Source organism: Sminthopsis crassicaudata, chromosome 2 (assembly GCF_048593235.1).
Source record: "Sminthopsis crassicaudata isolate SCR6 chromosome 2, ASM4859323v1, whole genome shotgun sequence".
Taxonomy (NCBI): Eukaryota; Metazoa; Chordata; class Mammalia; order Dasyuromorphia; family Dasyuridae; genus Sminthopsis; species Sminthopsis crassicaudata.
The window spans coordinates 561,042,785-561,063,047 of record NC_133618.1 but is presented as its reverse complement, the minus strand read 5'-3'; the positions used below and the strand labels follow the sequence as shown (position 1 = coordinate 561,063,047).

General features: G+C 37.9%; 1 protein-coding gene across 1 annotated transcript in view; it reads left to right on the top strand.

Annotated features, from left to right (window-relative positions):
• The first annotated feature begins 552 nt into the window (after positions 1-552).
• ST8SIA2 (ST8 alpha-N-acetyl-neuraminide alpha-2,8-sialyltransferase 2) overlaps positions 553-20,263 on the top strand; it is a 40,189-nt gene continuing 20,478 nt past the window's right edge. Inside the window, exons 1-3 of the mRNA XM_074295080.1 lie at positions 553-610; positions 4,588-4,716; positions 9,801-10,058. Of these exons, the coding sequence (XP_074151181.1) occupies positions 9,907-10,058 (152 nt within the window). The 5' untranslated portion in view covers positions 553-610; positions 4,588-4,716; positions 9,801-9,906. The remainder of the gene's footprint in view (positions 611-4,587; positions 4,717-9,800; positions 10,059-20,263) is intronic.

The following is a 20,263-nucleotide window of genomic DNA, read 5'->3' as shown; positions in this document are numbered from 1 at the left end:
GTTTGACATTTCACGCGTTTTAAGGTGCTTTCAGATCCATTATCTCCCTTGATACTAGGTGCTGTTATGCAGAACACAAAAGAAAAGGAAGAAGTGGTATCTGGAATTTATAGAATGATCAGATACACACTTTAAAATGGCTTAAAGACAGTAATGGAACAACATATAAACAGGTCTAAATTAATATAGAAGGAAATTAAGTACAAAGTGCGGAGAGGGCACACAATAACAGTGTTGTCTAGTGGTGTTAATGAGGTATGGCTAATCACAGGTGTGCTTACTCCACACCTTAAGGTTGAGGCTAAGTAAAGTTTCCTGATAATGGGACCCTTCGGAAGGAACAAAAAGGATATATCTTACTCTTAACTCATTCTGACTTACCATCATGAAAAATGACTCCCAAAGATGGACCCTTTTGGCAAGTGGCAAGAATGAGAGCTGCTTCCTCCGTGAACAGCTCTCCAGACTGGGGGATCTCTTGACTATTGAACAAAGCTTTGCAAAGAGGAACTGGGTTTATAAATAATGCATTTCCTTTGTCTTGCAGGAATTCTGGAGGCAGAGGTACAATCAGATCAGCTGTGAACAGCTTACATAGCAAATCTAATAGGTTTGTAAATTAGATTTTGTGTTCATTTGTTTTTGCTGTAAGGCAGCTATTAATCTGCTTCTCTTCTTTGCTGGCTGGTGCCCTTCTTACTTAGTGAACAGATCTGTTTTGTTTCATTTCTGCTTTCCATTTCCCTAATCACTTTTTGGGGGGTTGGGGGGAGGGGAGAACTGTCAATGTAAGAACACTTACAAATGACCCAAGGTCTGCATATTCCAAAGATGGGAAATATGGGGAGACAGCAGTTACATTGAGATAAAAACCAGAATCATATTAGACAGCTTTGGATATCATGGAGCAAAACTTAAATTTGCATATTCACTATGAAACTTCAATTCTGCAAGATTCTAGTAAAAGTCACAATATAAACTCCATCAAAAATCAACAATTTATTGGAGGGACACAATCACTCTGGTGAGGCATTCAAGCAAAGAATTCAAGATATTAGCTGAAAACTACTTAAATTGTTTGGGCATACAGAAAGCAATTAGTCTAAAGGAACACTGTTTAATATATATTCAATATTTCAAAAGGGCCTTTTCTCACTTGATCATAGTAGAATATTTGACTATGTTATGAGGTGCATGTGGGCTAATCCTGAGAAATGTGGGAGATTTCTGGCAAAGAATTTTCTCCTGCAGCATCTCTTAGAGACACCTAAGATTTACTGATACTTTCCTTTAAAAAAAAAAATCCCCATTTTACAACCTTAAAGTTGTCATTGTTTCTGATTTGTTTTTGTCATGTGAAGGTTCCAAGGAAAGTTATTTTGTTCCAATGACCTTGACCAAAGCAGATATAGGGAGAGAGAGAGAAAAGAGCCCCCCCCCAAAAAAAAAAGCTTTTTGTGTCTGCCGTCACTGGATAAACTCAGAAATTTGAAAAGTTTGTTTCATAGAATTGAGATTATCCAATGATCACAAAATGGCCTTTACCTTCCTAATGATTCTAACAAACCAGGTTTCTAAACTTTCTTGTATATATACACAAGATCTAATGTATCTACATGATTAATTCCTGTAATAAACTTCTTGTGTAATTTCATAAAATTATTAACAACCAAAAAATCCCTGAGATCAAGGATTACCTTACTTATTAATTTTTGCTTTTACATCCTCAGCATCCAAAACAGTGCCTATCTCACAGTAGTACTTAATAAAAGCAGCTCAACAGTTTAATGCTGACATTATATAGATGTTGAGTTGTTCTTTAGGAAATTGAAATTTCCTGGAAAGGAAGTTCCTCAAGCCTGAATTTTGTCAAGAGTTATAATTTCACTGATATGAGGAAGTGTCTGTGTGAAACTCCTTCTTTTAATATATATTTGTACTTATCTGTGACTTCTATTCTTAGAGAGTTGTCGGACTCACTAAAACCTTTCAGTGATTTTTGTGTGGACACACAGCAGGTATGTGTAGGAGGCAGGACTTGAATCCAAGATTTCCTGAAGTCAAGACTAGCCCTCTATTCACATTCCATGTTGCTCCACTCCACACACACACACACACACACACACACACACACACACACACACACACACACACAAAAGACCTTAGCAATTCTTATAATTTCCCAATTCATTGATATTGACAACTGAGCTTGTCTTTGTCAATGAATAGATTTACTTCATATTTAAGAAAGATGAGGTGGGGAGAGAAACAAATTAGGTTCCAAATGAAACATCTTGGGGCCAAAATTCCTCTCTCTAGAATTTCATTTCCCCAAAAGTGAGGAAAATGAGAATCTCAGTTGGCTACATAGAAATCCAGTGGTATTCAATCACCAGCAAACCAAATATAGGTGGAATTTTAATAGCCATTCTAACAAAGGTTGCCACAGGCTGACTTTTTAAAAGGTTCTTATTACTTCTCTCCTACAGCAAGGTCATTGTCCCATGGTAACATAGCAACCAAATTTGGAGACTTGGGTTCTAATAAATGTCCTGCTACAAGGAAACAGCCGCAGAAATACTTCCATTCTAAAGAAGATCCCCTTCATCAGGGTTCTTGACTTTTTTGTATCATAGTCCTCTTTGGCAGGGTAGAGAAGCCAACAGACTCATTTGCAGAATAATATTTTTTAAAATATATAAGTAAAACATGTAGGAAATACAATTATATTGAAATAAAGACACAATTTTCCCCATTCAGGATCACAGATCTCCTAAAAATCTATTTCCCTGGGGGGGAATGTTCTATGTACCCTGTGTTAATTAAGAACTAGTGCTTTAAGATCTCTTACATGCCACAGTACCTGTTTGTAAGTAGCACTATCCAAATTTATTTACCCATCAAAGCAAATCCTAGCCAAAAAAAGTCCATTTCTGTTGTTTCCTCAATAAAATGAGGCATAGGTTTCCTTCCTGGCTAGACAACTCAAAAAATCCTCTGTGCGTGTGAAGCATTTTCTAAGGCATAAAAGCATTTGGGTTATTCACTTGAATTCTGATACTATTCTCTCTGGAAAGCTGGCTTATCATGATAAAATATTGAAATGCTGCCATCTTTTATGCCTCTTGATGTAAGCTGCTGTGAAATATGGGCATTAGACCTATGGTCTCATAGTAATGCTGGTAACTGGGCCTACTGCCAAGTAATGGGGTCCTGCCCAGTTCTCATGGATGCTTCCATGAATGGCACATGGAGGGTACTCCTGTAGCCCTCCCAGGAAGTTTCCAAAAGGGGAGTTCCAAATGCTAAGCCCCACTCTCCATATCACCTTTAGAAGAACTACATGAATATGAAATCAAGGCAAGAAACCAAGGCCATTGAGGAGGGAAGATGTAAAGGCTGATACCAATAAAAACACAAAAGTGAATTTCTACTCAGCTCATCTGTAGAAAGTCAAGGAAAAGAACAGAATTTAAACCTTGTAAAAAAAGAGAGAGAGAGAAAGAAAGAAAGAAAAAAGAATAGAAAAAGAAAGGAAAAAATTCACATTTTTTGAACTTGGCTTGAAGCCTCAGAGCAAAGCCTTCTTTGATTTGGACTTTTGAAAGGACAAGAATTTGGCTTCTCAAATCTGTTTAAAATTCTGTCTATCTTTCTCACCCCAGATAAAGGAACAGTTCTCTCCTCCTGTGACCCAGATGCTCTCTGTGTGTATCCGGCAGTATCTAGGTTGAATATTATATCCTTTATATAAATATAACTATAACCTAGTTTCTCAGAAACCCACTGGCATAGATCACAAGCCTATGAAGTTAAGAGAGAACAGTAATACCTGATGTTTCTGGAAGAAAGGGAAAAAAGAAGCACTTAATGTTCACATAACCATGTATCACCTTGTGGAAACAATTGACCCACTGTTGCTCCAAGGCCTGAAATCTGTTACCTTTGGCTATCATTCCAAAGCAAGTGAAGCTTTGGCGTACATTTTGATTGTCATTTGTTTTTAGTTTTGTTTTTTATTTAAACCACCCTATCTAGAGGGGAGTCAGCATGGGATCGTAGAAAGAACGTTAGACTTGGAGAAGAACTGGATTCAAATATAAGATTTTGTCTCAATTTTCTCCTCCATAAAATGACAGGGTTGGATTCAATGACCTCTAAGGTTTCTTCTAACTCTAGATATATGACACTGTACTTTATTAAAAAATAGAATATCTAGCTTATGTATTTTTCTTCCTTGAATTTGAACCACAGAAGCACCTAGCTCCACGAGTGACTGCTAAGTGGGTGAGGGGCACCTCTCTGTGGACAACATACTGCCCACCATTGGATAAGGCAGCTTTACCAGCAAGGTAAAGCTGGGTTTGTGCTTGAGAGAAAGCAAGAGAGAGTAGGGGCAAGGGAGGGAGAAGTGTACATCGTAAAAGATCCATAGGCTTCCACCCCTCTAGGTAATCACTGCAATTTTTGCTTTTCTGGAGTTTACATTCATGCTAGAGCAAAACCAAAACTATTAGAGATGTCATCAGTACGCTAACAAATCCTGTCTCTCTCTTCTGGTTTGTGTTGTGTGTTTTTTCTCCCCAGAGTCGAAGTTGTAATAAATGGCTCTTCATCTCCAGCTGTTGTTGACAGAAGTAATGAAAGTGCAAAGCACAACATTAAGCCAGCCCCATCCACATGGAGACACAACCAGACCCTGTCTTTGAAGATCAGGTATTGGTAATTACCTATAGGACAAAAGACAGATTTGGCCCTCTTCAGCACAAGCTGGCAAATTGCCTCTCTTTATCATTGAAAGAAGTCAAGATAGAAATAAAATGTTTACCTCCTGCCGAGGCGGGCTTCGTCTGTAAGCGATCAGTCAGAAATACAAATCTCAGAATAGCCTAGTGGCCCAGCAGGTGCATGACACCAGGAGGAGAATGGGCTGTGAGAGGAGCTCAGGGCTCCAAAGTGAGGCATGGGGTGTAACAACCTGGGAGGCGGGAGGAGAAAGGGTGTCCACCTAGCTTGGGATGTTGCCCTCTGAAAACATCAGGCAGGAGGGACCTCCAAGCTGGACCGCTTGAGGGGATGATGTGACTCGGATCACACAGAATATATTCATATTGCCATCGTGCTGGATTTCCGGTGTATAATGTTTTCATAGTTTTTGAGAAGCCAAAGAGATTCACCAGATTTGGGTCTGAGGTGTGAATTGCAGCTGTAGAAAATCCGCTGTTGGTTTAAATGCAAATGCCTTTATAAAGATTGGCCAGGGAAAATCTCTATCTTAAACTTATCCAAGTCCATCTTAAAGTACTCTCAATATATCCATCCTTACCCACAGATGAAGCAGGCATTGCCTCCAGAATCACTGGACAGAACCTGTACCTGCCCCTACGTTCTTAGTGAGAATCACAGGCCCTCCCCAAATCCTTCCTCTCTTACTATTGCCTGAAGTTCCACTCTTGAATGCTGGAGGTTAGTAGGTAGTACCAGCAGATAAAGTGCTGATTTTGAAGTCAGGAAGATTTGAGTTCAGATGGGGTCTCAAGGTGCCATCTGGGTGACTGGATAAATCCCTTAACAACTGCCTTATACGAAAAATGGGAATAATAATAGCACCTAATTTTGAGTGTTGTTGAGAGGACAAAATGAGTTATAGAAAAATAAAGTATTATGTAAATGTTAGCTATTATTATTATCCTCCAAAACTTTGACCAATTATGATACACATTCCCTTTAGAGAGAAGCTTTATGTCTTTAGCAGTCATTTATTTCTTTATAAGAATAAAGAAACTAATTACAGGTTTGCAGAAGGAGAAAGGAGGAGAATATGAGGACATGAGATCAGGAATAGCATTATTATATTATTATAAGCCCTTTGAGAGTTGGGTCAATGCCCTACCTACCTTCATTTTTCCCAATACCTAGCATGGAAACTTGCATGAAATAGCTATTTAATCATTTATTTAATTGAATTGGCACTATAGAAAGTAGAAAACACAGAGTCTGGGGACTATAAACCCAGACCACGATTTTGTCTAGCAAGGACCCTGGGGTAAGGCCATTGAACTACAGTTGAAATAGAAAATTAGATTGTAGGAAGGTACATGGGAAAATTAGCAGACTTTCCATTCAAGCCATAGGTTTCTAGTTTCCAGGACAAAGAGATATTGGAAAGAAGGAGAAGAGCAAATTCTTGAAATATATGATCTCCAGAGGATATATGTAGAATGGAAGCAGAAGCAGAAATGAGCAGCCAAAAAAAATCATCTGAAGTAGATTTCTTTCTCTACTACCTACTTTCTTTTTCAACATTTCTTCCTGAAAGGTCCCTGGTTCTGCACTTGCCTGCTATGCGCTTCCTGACAGCTGCAGGCCCATATTACTGATCCCTTTAATAAGAGGCTCTGTGTTGTCATTAAGACCAACTGTGAGTGAAATTGTACCTCCTTTTGCCAGCTCAGCCTCATCTGGGTTTCCTCCCTCTAGCTTATTCCCCTTGTCAACTGCCAAAGAAATCTGATCACTTCATTGAAAGCACAAATCAGAGGAGGTGCTCCAGCTTATGCCCGAGATTGGACTGGGTGAGCCTGAGAAGGGAGTCATACCCTAGGAATCATGATGAATTAGTTGTCAAAGAACTTGGCCTTTCCCAACTTGGGGCTCTTGAGTATAAGCCCAGTGGATCCCACAGTATGAACCATTTGCCTTCACTCAAGAGGAGGGACAAATCCTTTCAAATACAGCAATTAGTCATTGAAATTATTCATAAGAAAAGATTCTTCAAGTCATTTGAAATAATATTTAATAATTGATAGTAATTTCTAGTAGTTAATTAGAAATTAATTCACTCATGAAAGTCTTTGTGGGTTTTCTGGGGGTTCTCTTTGTTTTTAAATACTTTGGAGTTGATAATTGGAAGGTTCTTAGCCATTTCCCAAACAAATTAATGAGTTAGTTGAGTTATATAATCCTTGGTAAGCACCAGTAAATAACAACAATGCTTCCATTTTCCATCTAGTACAAATTATTAAGTGCAAAATTTCTCTCTGTGTTAGAGAAAGCTCTACTTCATTAATTAAGAAATAGAATCAAAGGAAGAAGAGAAGGGATAGTATTCCCTTCAGGCTTCTCCTACCCTATTAAATATCAGGACTCCCATTAGCCCCTCCTTCAAGAATCCAGGGTCAAATGCATGTTTTATTCCTCTTGGGCATCATTTATCCCATTCTGCACAACAGAAATCATAGGAACACAGATTTAGAACTGGAAGGGACCTCACAGGCCATTTAGCCAAACTCTTTAATTTTACAGATGAGAAACTGAGTCGCAGAAAGGTTAAGTGGCTTTCCCAAAGTCACAAAAATGGTAAGTTACAGAGGCAAGACTTTGACCCAAGTCCTCTATCTCCTGCCCAAGTGCTGCTGCTTTTTTCATTCCCAGCTTTGATGCTTCCTTGGGGCATGGAGGTGATCCTAGTTTTTCAAGGGCCATGGCAGCAGCACATGAATTCTGGCAGATCCTACCAAGTTGGCAAGGCATCAAGCTTGGGTCCAGTGATAGAATGTACATCTGTCATCTAAAAATCAAGCCAGCTAGACTTGGAAAGGCACATCACCAGAAGGTTAGCCACCAGGTGATGAATTTTCTCAACTATATCAATTTATGAACTCTTCTAGTAAGGCATGAAGGGAATATAGCCTTAATTAGTAGAGGAAGGACTATCACAAATAAATTCAGTGAGTCTTGAAAAATTAAAATTAAAAGTAAAATTAAAAATTAAACTAAAGTAAAAAAATTAAAGTAAAAATTAAAATAGAAATTTTTAAATGAAGTAAAAAATCTGGCTGATAATATCTACAAGGTGCTTAAAGATCTTATGATAACAAAATCTCTTCAGAGCTTTTTTTTTCTTATTTCATTTGTTTTGAAGGCATCCAGGTTCTCCTGAGTTAACTTAACAATAGCTAACATTTATATGCTACATATTATGTTTCAGGCACTTTGCTAAGTGCTTTAAAAATATTATTTCATTTGATCCTCACAACAACCCCAAGAGATAGGTGCTGCTATTATTCCCATTTTACATATGAGAAAACCGAGGCAAACTAAGATTGTGATTTGTATAGCTAGGAAGTATCTGAGACAAGATTTGAGCTCAGGTCTTCCCAACACTGCCTTATTACTGTGTCACCTATATGTTCCTATATGCACTTAGGCCATTTTACATAGCCATCTCTAACACAAACAATTCTTCTCTGCTCATACTCTTATTATAAAGGTGTCTTTGAGGGATAGCTTCAAAATTAAATCTTAAAAATATGACTTCACAATCAAGAGAAAAACCAATCAAGTAGCTTTCCCAAAAGCTAAGAGGCATATGACTTTCTGGTCAGACTGGACTATTTTCTGTTTCCAAATTCATCATGCTCTCTTTCACTCCCAAATCTTTGCACAACATGTCCCCTGTACATAGAATGCTTTCTTTCCTCATCTATACTTAGAATTCTAATCTTCCTTCAAGATTCAACTTGGGTGCCACCTCCTACAGAAAGCCTGCCTTCATCCTTCTAATTAATACTGTTTTATCCATCCTCAAATCATCTTATACTTGTTGTATTCCCCAAAGTAAATGCAATCTTGAGAGCAACCACTATTTTTCATTCTTCCTTTTTATACCCAGCATCTACCACATTACCTTGTACATAGTAGATGTCTTAAAAATGATTTTTAATGGAATAGAATGGAAGACAATCCTAAAGCTAGTTAGTCATTGTCTTGTATGTTGAACCTCATGGACTTTAGATCTGGAAAAGACCTAGAAATCTTCTAATCCAGCCTTTGTTTTATAAAAGACTAGAAAAAAAGTCAGAGAATTATTCTGAGCAATAAAAAAACAATACTTAGCATCTCTTGACCATGAACCAAAATATATTTATTTGTAATTGCTGCTGAAATATTGTAGAATAGAGAGATGCATTGAGCAACCTCTGGAAGTTAACTGAAGAGTTTCCTTTGATGGCAAGTCCTTGAAATTTTCAAAAAGTTCAAGATGCCTCCACAGGCCATTTAACAAGTTGATCAGCTGTCATCTGAGATAGATACAAGAGTTTGCAACACATTGTTTCCTCCCCAACCTGGGGAAAAAGCTGTCCAGTAAAAGTTCTTTTCCAATTTACCAGAAAAGGAACTGGGATAAAATAAAAGATGCATGCTAATTAGGAGACAAGGAAGAAGTGAACTCTGACTTCCTAGTCAGGACCCTACTAGTGTCAATCCATGTCAAAGGTGCCCCCCTGTAGGACAACTCAAGGATCTGCCATCTTTTTTAAGAGTAGTGTGCCAAAATTCCAACTTAATCATTTCTAGTGTGCTAGAGGGGCACAATGACTTGGCAGCTTCCTTTCCCTTTTTCAGAAGGAAATGTGTGTCACCAACTTTCACGGCAGGTAGCAGCTGTCATATATGCCATGGGTGTCAGAGGAAAGCTCTAACTGTGGCAGACAGCCCACCTGCCAAAGAAAATTGGTCCTTGGGTCATCTTTAGCACCCCTGGCATAGATTGCCAACCTCTACCCCAAACCAATTAGCCAAGATTACCTTCAGAGGGTTAGCATCCAGCTGTCTACCTTGTTTGCTGAAGAGTAGCTGGTTATCAGAGAAGGGGAAGGTTTGAAATTGGGGGAGAGGATGGGGAGAAGGAAAAATGCAGCACTGAGAGAACAGTTGGCAAGAGAAGGCTACATTAGGGAGAAGAGATGAAGGGAGGAGATCCTTTTCTGTCACATATGTGGCTTTGTTTTTTTCAGGAAGCAAATCTTGAAGTTCCTAGATGCGGAAAAAGACATATCAGTTCTGAAGGGGACCCTGAAACCTGGAGACATCATCCACTATATCTTTGACCGAGCTAGCACCATGAATGTGTCACAAAACCTGTATGAACTCCTGCCCAGAACTTCTCCCCTGAAGAACAAACATTTCAGGACCTGTGCCATTGTGGGAAACTCTGGGATCCTGCTGAACAGTGGCTGTGGACGGGAGATAGACACTCACAGCTTTGTAATAAGGTAATCTCTATGGAGTAGTTCAACTTGAAGCCAGTCTGGTAGACTGAAAGCTGTCAGATAAGTAGACGGAATAACTGATGACTTTTGATCTAGAAGGTCAATTTGTCCAAAAAAAAAATTTATTAGGTACTTATGTGCCAGGCACTGTACTAAGTCATGGGAATATAAAGGAGGTTTCAATTGTGGTGTTCCTGCCCTCAATAAAGTCCAATTCTAATAGGGGAACCAAGTCTATGCATATAGAAGACAAACTAGATGGAGGGATAGTGGGATCATAGAGTCATGGGATTGTTGGGGTCAGGATTGAAAAGGAAATGTAGAGATTATTTAGCTCAACTTTCTCATTTTACAAATGGGAAAATTGAGGCTGAAATCTTGGAAAATGATACATTTAAGTATTATAAAGCATTGTAATGTTGTAAAATGAAGTGAGCTCCATATTAATTAACTTGAAGCAGCTGTATTAGTGGCAGAGTTTGCGATTTCTTAGGTGTAGGGAGCTCAGGGTATGAAAATCTCTCCATTAGTGATGATTCAGTTAAAACTAATAGATTAGAGAGTTACATAGAAAACTAAGATGATCCGTGATTTACTCATGATCCCACAGGCTGGAATCTATTCAAAGGCAGGTCTTAAATCCATTTCCTCTTGACTTTGAGGCTGGACCTTTCTCTTCTGCATAAGACTGTGGGACTGTAGATTTAGAACTAGAATGAGATGTGGAACTCAACCTCTTCATTTTACAATTGAAGAAACCAAGGCCCAGAAAATATATGTGACTTAGCTAAGGTCACAAAGTAAGTACTAGAGCTGGGATTCAAACTAGAGCTGTAGTTCCAAATTTTAGTGGGGGGGAGGGGAGGTTCCCATATAATATGGTACTCTTCAGTTTACATATTTGGGCAAAATTAAGAATAAGGATTTTGACTCCATAAGTCAGTTAATAAATATATTTAAGTCATACTAAGTAAATAAATACTAAGTACCTTCTATGCCAGGCACTGTACAATGTAACTGAAGATACAAAAGGAGGCACAAGACATTTCTTACCCTCAAGGAACTCATAGTCTAATGGGAGACAATGAGCAAATGAACAAGGAAAACAAACTATATACAGGAAATATTAAAAAAAAATTTAAAAAGGCAAGACACTGGAGAAAAGAAGGGAATAAGCATCGATCTATATAGTATTTACTATGTTCCAGGCTCTGGACTAAGCGCTTTACAAATATTACCTCGTTTGATCCGCAGAGCAATCCTTTGAGGAACGTGCTATTATTATTCACTTTACAGTTGAGGAAACTGAGACAAACAGTTTAAGTGACTTGGTTAGGGTTACACAGATAGTAACTGTGAGAGGTCAAAATTGAATTCAGGTCTTCTGACTCCAATCCTATTTACTTTGCTACCCAGATGCTCAGAATTCTAGGCACTAGAATTAAGAGAGGTTGAGAAAGGCTTCCTGTAAAAGCTGGGATTTTAATTGGAACTTAAGGGAAGGCAACGGATAGAGATTCCACATCCTTTTCCCCCAACCCTTCTTTCCATATTTCACCAGCATGAGCATTTGAAAATAGTCATCTCACTCAAAATAGAACATCCATTGTGGTGCCTCCAAGATACTACAGGGACAGGTGTCTATGCTATTCCCGGCACAAATGGAAGCCCTGAGTATTTCATTACACACAGGTCTCACCCATGGAAAATTCGCATGGGACCATCTCAGATTTCCTGGGCCTAGAGAGCCACCATTCTTGTCTCAATACTGCCATACTGAGATTTCAATTTTAGGACATTGAAAGAAAGAAAAATTGTCTTTCAAGCTTTTGATGAGTTTGTGTCTAGATCATAGAACAACCTATGTAATTTCCAATAAAGTTTAAAAAACCCAAGCATTTATTAAGTTCTCATTATGTACCAGACACTATGCTAAGCCCTTTACAAATATTATCTCATTTGATCCTCACATTAACCCTGGGAGGTAAAGTGCTATTATATCCCCATTTTTACAAAAGGGAGAACTGTAAGAGAAAGGATCTTGTCCAGGATCTTGTCATTTAGTTAATCTGAGGTTAGATTTGGACTTAAGTCATCTCATTCTAGATGCAGTGTTCTATCCATTATGTCACCTTGTTGCTTACAAGCATTTATTAAGAGCCTGTGCCAGGTACTAGAGAGGTATAAACAAAACTCAAAACAAAGTCACTGAACTCGAAGAGCTTGCATTTTATGGCGATTAAAATCAATGTTCTCTTGATCACAATTTGATATATCTTGCATAGTGCCTGACATAAAATGGCAGAAAGCTAAGAGAATAAAAGGGGGGATTTAAGATTTCTAATAAATCGAGTTATGTCAATTCCACATAGCTGCCATAGTGATTTTCCTAAAATTTATGTCAATCCCCTGCTCTATAAATTCCACCAGACCCCCTCTTAATTCTAGGAGCAAATATAAACTCTCCTTACCAGTTAAAGCCTTTCAAAAGGACCTGATCCCATCCTACCAACTTTCTAGGCTTCCTTTATATTTATGCCCTTTCCAGTCCAGCCAAATTGACCTTCCTGCCACTCCTCACATCTTCACCTCCATGTCTTTGCACTGATTGTTCCTCATTCACACACACACACACACACACACACACACACACACACACACACACACACTCCTTAAAATGCCTTGTTCTCTTTAAAACTCAGCTCAAAGCATCACCTCCGACCCAACACCTTTCCTGATCCCCATCTCCAATTCCCACTTTCCTTCCTCCCAAAATTGCCTGATATTTATTTTGCATAGACTTTTTCATGTTTGTACATACATCTCCTCAATAGAAAAAGGGGACTGTTTCATTTTTGTCATTGTATCTCCAGTGTTTGGCACAGTGAAGGTATGGAGAAGGCACTTAATAAATGCTGATTGATTGATTGACTTACTCAGCTAAATTAAAATGGAGAGAAATAGTTGGAATAAGAATTAGCATTGAATTATCAAACGAGTCAAGGATGATGTAATAGAAAAAATGGTGGTACCTGAAGAGGTACCTGAGTTGGAATCCCAGATCTGCCATTTTCTAGTAGTGGAATATTGGACAAGGCTGGACTTCCCTGAGTCTCATTTTTCTCCATTTTAAGTATGATGGTTGGACTAGATGGCTCTTACAATCTTTTCTAGCTCTAGAGAGATGATACCATCAGCAATAACAGTTATTACTTTCATGTGGCACATTTACAAAGTGCAGGTATTATTAGCATCAGCTGAGGAGACAGAAGTTTTGAAAGGCTTGTTGGTAATTGGCAGGACTCAAGTCCATGCCTTCAGATATATACAAAGCAAGCTATAACTGGGATAGATAAGAAATCATGAACAGAGAAAGGTACTAGAATTAATAAGGGTTAGGAAAGGCTTCCTGTAGATGGTGGGATTTTAGTTGGAACTTAAAGGAAGCCAAGGAGGTCAGTAGTGGGAGGAGTTCTATGCAGGATATAGTGTCCAGTGTTCCTCAAACCACCCAACACCTCACTCAATAGTCATATATAGACACCATAGTTCACACACACACAATTTCATTTTAATATTTCAAAAGTATTAACATTAAATGGTACTCAATGAGGCTTGCCCCCAAATTGCAAACCTTGATCAAAACTAGTCCCCTTTCCAGGTCACCTATGGTCTCACCATTCACATATGAAAGACAGATAAGAACCCTGGAAAGAGTCAAGAGACTGAAGGTCTAATGGAAAACTGTCACTAACTTTGATACATAGTGAGTGCAGTACATGTATGCATGCTATATTTCCACTTCACACATTCCAACATAATTTCTTTTTAATATCTATTGATTATTAACATTCTGTAGAGCTCGTACAATGAGGATACACAGAAAGCCAGTATGATAGAGAGACTAGAGATATAGGAAATGGTGTCTAAATACATTAGAATGAGGGTGTGTGTGTGTGTGTGTGTGTGTGTGTGTGTGTGTGTGTACTTAAAGGACTCCAAATACCAGTGTACTGCTCAAAGGCAAAGCTATGCTTTTATCATTAAAGTCCATTCCTAGCAGGTGCCCATGGATTTGTGCGTATCCAGGGCTGATTTATAAATGTTTGCTCAGAGATTTGCAAGTCTATTGTGGAGAAATCGCAGCCACTGTAAGAGACACATGGGAAAACCAAGAATGATAATTGCCTGACTCTAGTCCTTGGATTAAAAAAAGATAAACCCATGTCCCAACAAGCAAGATAAGGTCAATCATTTTGTATCGCTTCATTCAGCCTCATTCCTTTGCCACCTAATTGGAAGCATTTAACAGATCAAAATTCCTTACTAGTAGAGAAGCACAAATCAATGATCATGATAGTAGTTCTTGTTTACTTAGCAATTTCCTGCTTAAAAAGCAATTTCCTCCTAACAATTCTGTGAAACTATGGAGAGCCTACTGATATCTCCATTTTATAGATGAGGAAACTGAGGTCATAAGTATGAAATAGCTTGGCGAGAGTCACACAGTCAGCAAGGGTGAAAGCCAGAACCTTAACTCTGAATTTTCTGTTAGGCCCCTGCTTTTCCTACAGGACCATTTTGATCCATCCTAATTCCAATACCACTGTGCAGCAGAAAATTATCAGGCAGAAAAATTCACCTTTGAGTTCTTTGGTCCTCTGTGGCAAGTATGAGATCACCATAGGAGCCCACAAGTGGCTAGTTTTCTACCTACTTGCTATTTATTAATCTTTATATATATAATATTTATTATTTATATATAATATATATTATTATTTATATTATATAAATATATTATTTATATAATATAATAAATTAATTTATTAATTATTATGAGCAAGAACTGTGCTAGGTATTAATATTGTTCTCAACTGGTTTTTATTGGCCTTCCCCATGCCCATATCATGTCCAATCAATAAGTATTTATGAAGCACCTTCTATGTGCCAGGCACTGCGCTAAACTCTGGAAATATAAAATAAGGCAAAAAGCAGTCCCTGCCCTGAATGAGTTTATAATCTCAAGAGGTACACAACATAATAAATACATACAAAGCAAGCTATAACCAGGATAGATAGGAAATCATAGAGAAAGGCACTAGAATTAATAAGGGTTAGGGAAGGCTTCTGTAGAAGGTGGGATTTTAGTTGGGACTTAGGAAACCAAGGAGGTCAGTAATGGGAGGAGTTCTGTGCAGAATATAGGTAAGCTATAATAGGTGGGTAAAATAAAGGTAAGAAAAAAAATCAAAATATGTCAGGGGTGCTTTCAGAATTCAGTTCCAATGCTCTATTATGTCACCTATCAATTTAAAATATTCATGAGAACCTACTTATGTGGCATAAGAAAACGTGAGTCTGAATTTAAGACCTGCCTCTCAGATATAATAGCTGTTAGCCTAGGCAAGTCATTTAATGTTTCATTCCCCCACTGGACCTGCTTTCTTCCCCAACCTTAGCCACCCCATTCCTTCAAAACAACAATCTATATTTTGATAAAGCAACTGATGGATGGATATGTAATATTTCACATTACTGATTCGCTGACTTTCATCTGAAAAAAAAAAAAAAAGTTTATTCTCATTTCAGGTTCTAGCACCCAAAATGGATTGTTGCATTTGAAGCATGTTCCATTAGGTTTTGTCTTCACTGATATTAGTGTAGTCCTTCTGGTTCTGATGGTTTCACTGTTCATATAAGTCTTCCTATATTTCTCTCAGTTCCTCAACTTTGTCATTCCTTTTGGTACAATTCTAATTCTATACATTCTTGTACTATATTTTATTCTGCCCTTCCCCAAATGATGAAAAAAGCCTCTGTTTATATTTATATTTATTTCCAGGGCATAAAGTGAAATTACTATATATGTGTGTATGTGAGTTCTTTGGCATACATGCGCAATGGTATCACTTTAACAATTGATCTTGTTAGGATCACAGAAAATCATAAATTTTTAGCTGGAACAGATCTTAGGTAGCATCTAGCTCAACCCTCTTGTTTTATGGTGAAAACCTGAGATCCAAGGATATTGAGGGATTTGTACAATATCATTTAACTAATCAGTCACAGAAGTGGGTCTGGACCCCAGTTTTCCTAATCCAGGACTCTTTTTACTAAGTCAAAATGTCTCTACCACCTGACCCTCTAATAACTCCATGGGAATTAAGCCTTCTGCAATGACTGAAGCTACCTAACACTTATTCTATCTCTCCAACTTCCATTTTCCCTATTCTGAAGGGAAGAAATAAGCAATGTCAAAACCAGTGGTCCTGAAACCTCAGGTTTCTTGCACTTGATGTCCAAGCTCCACCTTTCCCTCTACTCTCCATCTGCAATTCTGGAGAACAAGAGCATCCCCAGATTCAAAGTATGCCCTTTGGATGTTGGGAATATGGGCATATTTCCTTCCAAAAAAGCTAAACAGTTTCTCCACTCAGTTTTCAGTTCAGAGAAACACCTGTTCCTCTGAGAGTTGGATCACAGGAGTCACAGTAAAGAGGGGCCAGTGGTTGATATCAGATGCCTTATATAAAATATGACTCCGTATTTGGAATTTATTTGACTGAGCCTTTGGACCAGTAGCTCCAAAAAAGCTCAAAGCCCAAACCCCCTATAAAGTCATGTTTCCACTCTTCCTTTTCTTTCTTCAACTCAAGTGAATTCAATTCAATAAACTATTATTAAATGCTTATTCTATGGGGAGTATAGCAATAGTTACTAATTAGGTAATTAAATAAAATAAGATTCCCTACCCTAATGGAACTTACTATACTAGTAGAGAGTTGGTTAGTCATTTTCTCTCATATCTGACTCTTCATGACCCCATCTGGGGTTGTCTTAGGAAAGATATTGAAGTGATTTGCCATTTCCTTCCCCAGTTCACTTTACAGATATAGAAACTGAGGCAAAAATGCTTAAGTGACTTGCCTGGTATCACACAGCTAGTAAGTATCTAAGGACAAATTTGAATTCAGGTCTTCAGCATGGTGCTCTATCCACTACACCATCTCGCTTCCCCAGTAGGGGGATTTTATATATACAAGTCAATAGTGTATAAAAACAGTCAGGGACATGACATACAAAAAAATTGAGATAATAATAAGAAAGCATTTAGCACAGTGCCTAGCACATAACAGGTCCTATGAAAATGTTAGCTATTATATCATCATCATCATCATTATCATTATTAATGCCTTCCTTCTGTAGTTACCTCCCATTTACAAGGTATATGTCATATATATATGTATTTCCATTTACTTCCAATTCTATAGTAGATCATAAGCCCCAGGGAGGGAAGATATAATTTTTTTATTTCAAATGAAATATGTATAAAGCACTTTATAAATCCTAAAACACTATATAAATGCTAGCTATTATTACTATTGTTATTATTTCTTATCTAAGCTTTAGATGCCATCTAGTTCCTAGCTCAAGAGTTGATTTAATAACATATCCATTGAATTAAATTCCATTAAAATAGGCATCATGGTTTAGGGGAAAGAGTGCTAAATTTGAAATCAAAAGATCTGGGTTCTAGTCTAGGTTTTGTCACTTACTATTTGTGTGACCTTCTCAGTTTCTTCATTTGTAAAATTGGGGGACGGAATATACTAGATGAATTCTAAAAATGCCTTTCATTTCTAAAGCTGTGATCCTGTAAACCTATAAATGAAATAGGCAGGAGTAGTAATGTATAGAAGGTAATCCAAGTCAGGAGTAAAAATAAAACTAGAGGAACAGAGGTAGAAAAGCATATAATATAAATGGGGAACAACAAGAGGTTGAAGATGGCTTTCTGTTGAATCATAGAAAGTAAGAGTAAAAGAACAGGCTGAAATGGAAGGAAGTGAAAGACCTTGATTGTCAGCCAGAAGAGTTTGAGCTTTACTTGGTAAGCAGTAGGGAGTATTGAAGAATGTTAAGCAAAGAAGTAACATGATTAAATATGTGATTAAGGAAAGTGAATATGACAGCATTTAAGGGAAAAATTGGAGGGGAAGAGTGTAGGTGGGAAGAGATATAAAGGGACTATTGCAATAGTTCCAGTGAGTGGTATGAGAGATTGAATAGGAAATGACAGTGGGAATTGAGAAGAGGAGGAAGATGAGAGACATTTTGATAGTAAAATCAACAAACTTTGGTAACTGATTAGATATGAGAAGAAAAAGAGGAGAATCAAGTATAACAGCAGGATTTTGAATCTAAGTCTGAGTAAGGTAGCATCAAGAACAAAACTTGTAAAATTTGAAAGACAAGCAGATATAACAGGAAATGAAGAAATTCTTTTGGGGCCAAGTTAAGCTGAACTTGCCAGTGGGACAGCCAGGAGAAATGTCCTCAAGATAGTTGATAATACAAGTCTGGACTTCAGGAGAGAGAGCAAAGCTAAAAATACAAAACTGGAAGCTACTTATCTTTTCATCACCTTGGGTGTGATGAATGAGGGGATGATGTTACTGTACCCAAATAATGAAATGAGATGCTTCCTCCTCCCCAAAAATAATCCCTCTCATTCCATAGAGGTAAGTGGCTATCATTTCATCATTTTGAATAACAAAAAATGATAATTTTCTCACATTCAATGTATGTAACCTTTCTAATTATAATTCTTTTTGGACTTATGACAAACATTAAGCTTTATAGAGATACATCTTCTGAATTATCAGAAACCAAAGTTTTAAATCAGATACATGCAAACACATATAGACATTTACTATAGTGCTATGCACTATAGTGCCCAGTATTGCACTGGGCAAATTCCCCCTCACCAAAAGTGAATCCAACCTAGGGTTTATATACTGTGGCCTACCACCATTTCCACCTCCAAACTTTTGATTTATGTGGGCTGATTTTTTTCTTAGAGAGAGAACCAAAATCATAACTCTTTTGCTCATATAACCCCACCCAAGGTTTAATATGAGAAACTCTTCAAATATAACTTCTATTTAGGGTTCCACCAGATATGAGAAAAAAGTCCCCCAACTCCCATACAAGCATTCAAGGTAAGAATGTCTATATCAAGGACAGGACAGACTTTATTCTATCTGATGGAAAATCCAAGAAACACATAAAAGAACCATATAGCCCATTTAAAAAATCAATACAATCATCTTCCCTCTATAGTGAGTCAAACCATTCCCCAGGGCTCCTCAATTTTTCAGCCTCATAGCACCACCCTGTGGTTTAGAGTCTCCTCAGGAGGGAAATGAATTTGGGGTTCCTGGGGAAACAATTCCCCCAACATTCTGGTAAAACTATCTTCATCCCAGGGGCCTATCCAGGAATCCAACCTTATGGCACTATCCTGGGGGTTTAGATTATCCCAGAAGGAAATGAACTTGAGGGTGTTACAGCAGTTAACCCAATTCCCATTGCACCTACACTGTCTGAATAACTTGCAATATTAGCAGAGGAAAAAAGTTGAGTCTCTTTCAAAGACTTCATCTATGTCATGGTTTAGATCCCTTGATAATCTTCCATCTTCCAGGGGGTTAGCCATATGTTTATTTCCCAGGAACCCCTAGGAAGAAACTCTTTTGTGTTAGAAGGTTGGCTTTGGGGACTGAGGTGCCTAGGAATTCAACATTGTCCATGATATCCCCTCCACTTTTATCAAAGAGACAAAGGTTCAGGTTCTATCCTCTTGGGCCACATAGATAAGGGCACATACATCTTCCACTTGGGCAATTTTCATTTGTAGCTTCTAAACTGAAGCCAGGTCTTCTAGTTAGTTCTGATGCTCTCTTATTTCTTACAAAGAAGGAAAAGACAATAAGAAAATAAAAAGCTGTCTACCATGAAGACTTTCCTTTTTAAGCCAATATAGAATGGCTCTTCCCACAAAAGTTCACTCTACAAAAGTTCATGCCAACCAATGATTCACTAACAGATCCACAATGAGTCAAGAATGGATCAAAATGGGCAAGTCCACCCTTTTCATAGAAAAATTCAATAAAAAGTTCTAAAGACTCACACCCTGCAAGCTTATTCTTAACACACACAAATATGCTCTTAATTATCTCAACACATTTCTTTTCTTGGTTTTACACACACACACACACAAGAACACATATGTTCTTTTAATGAAGATCCCAGAGAACATCATATTCAACAACGAAAAAAAGAAAGCCAAAAGAGTGAGTTAAATAAAGCCTGGGGAAGAAGGGAGCAGGCACTTTTCCCAGCCTACATAGTGAAAAAGCAGGCTG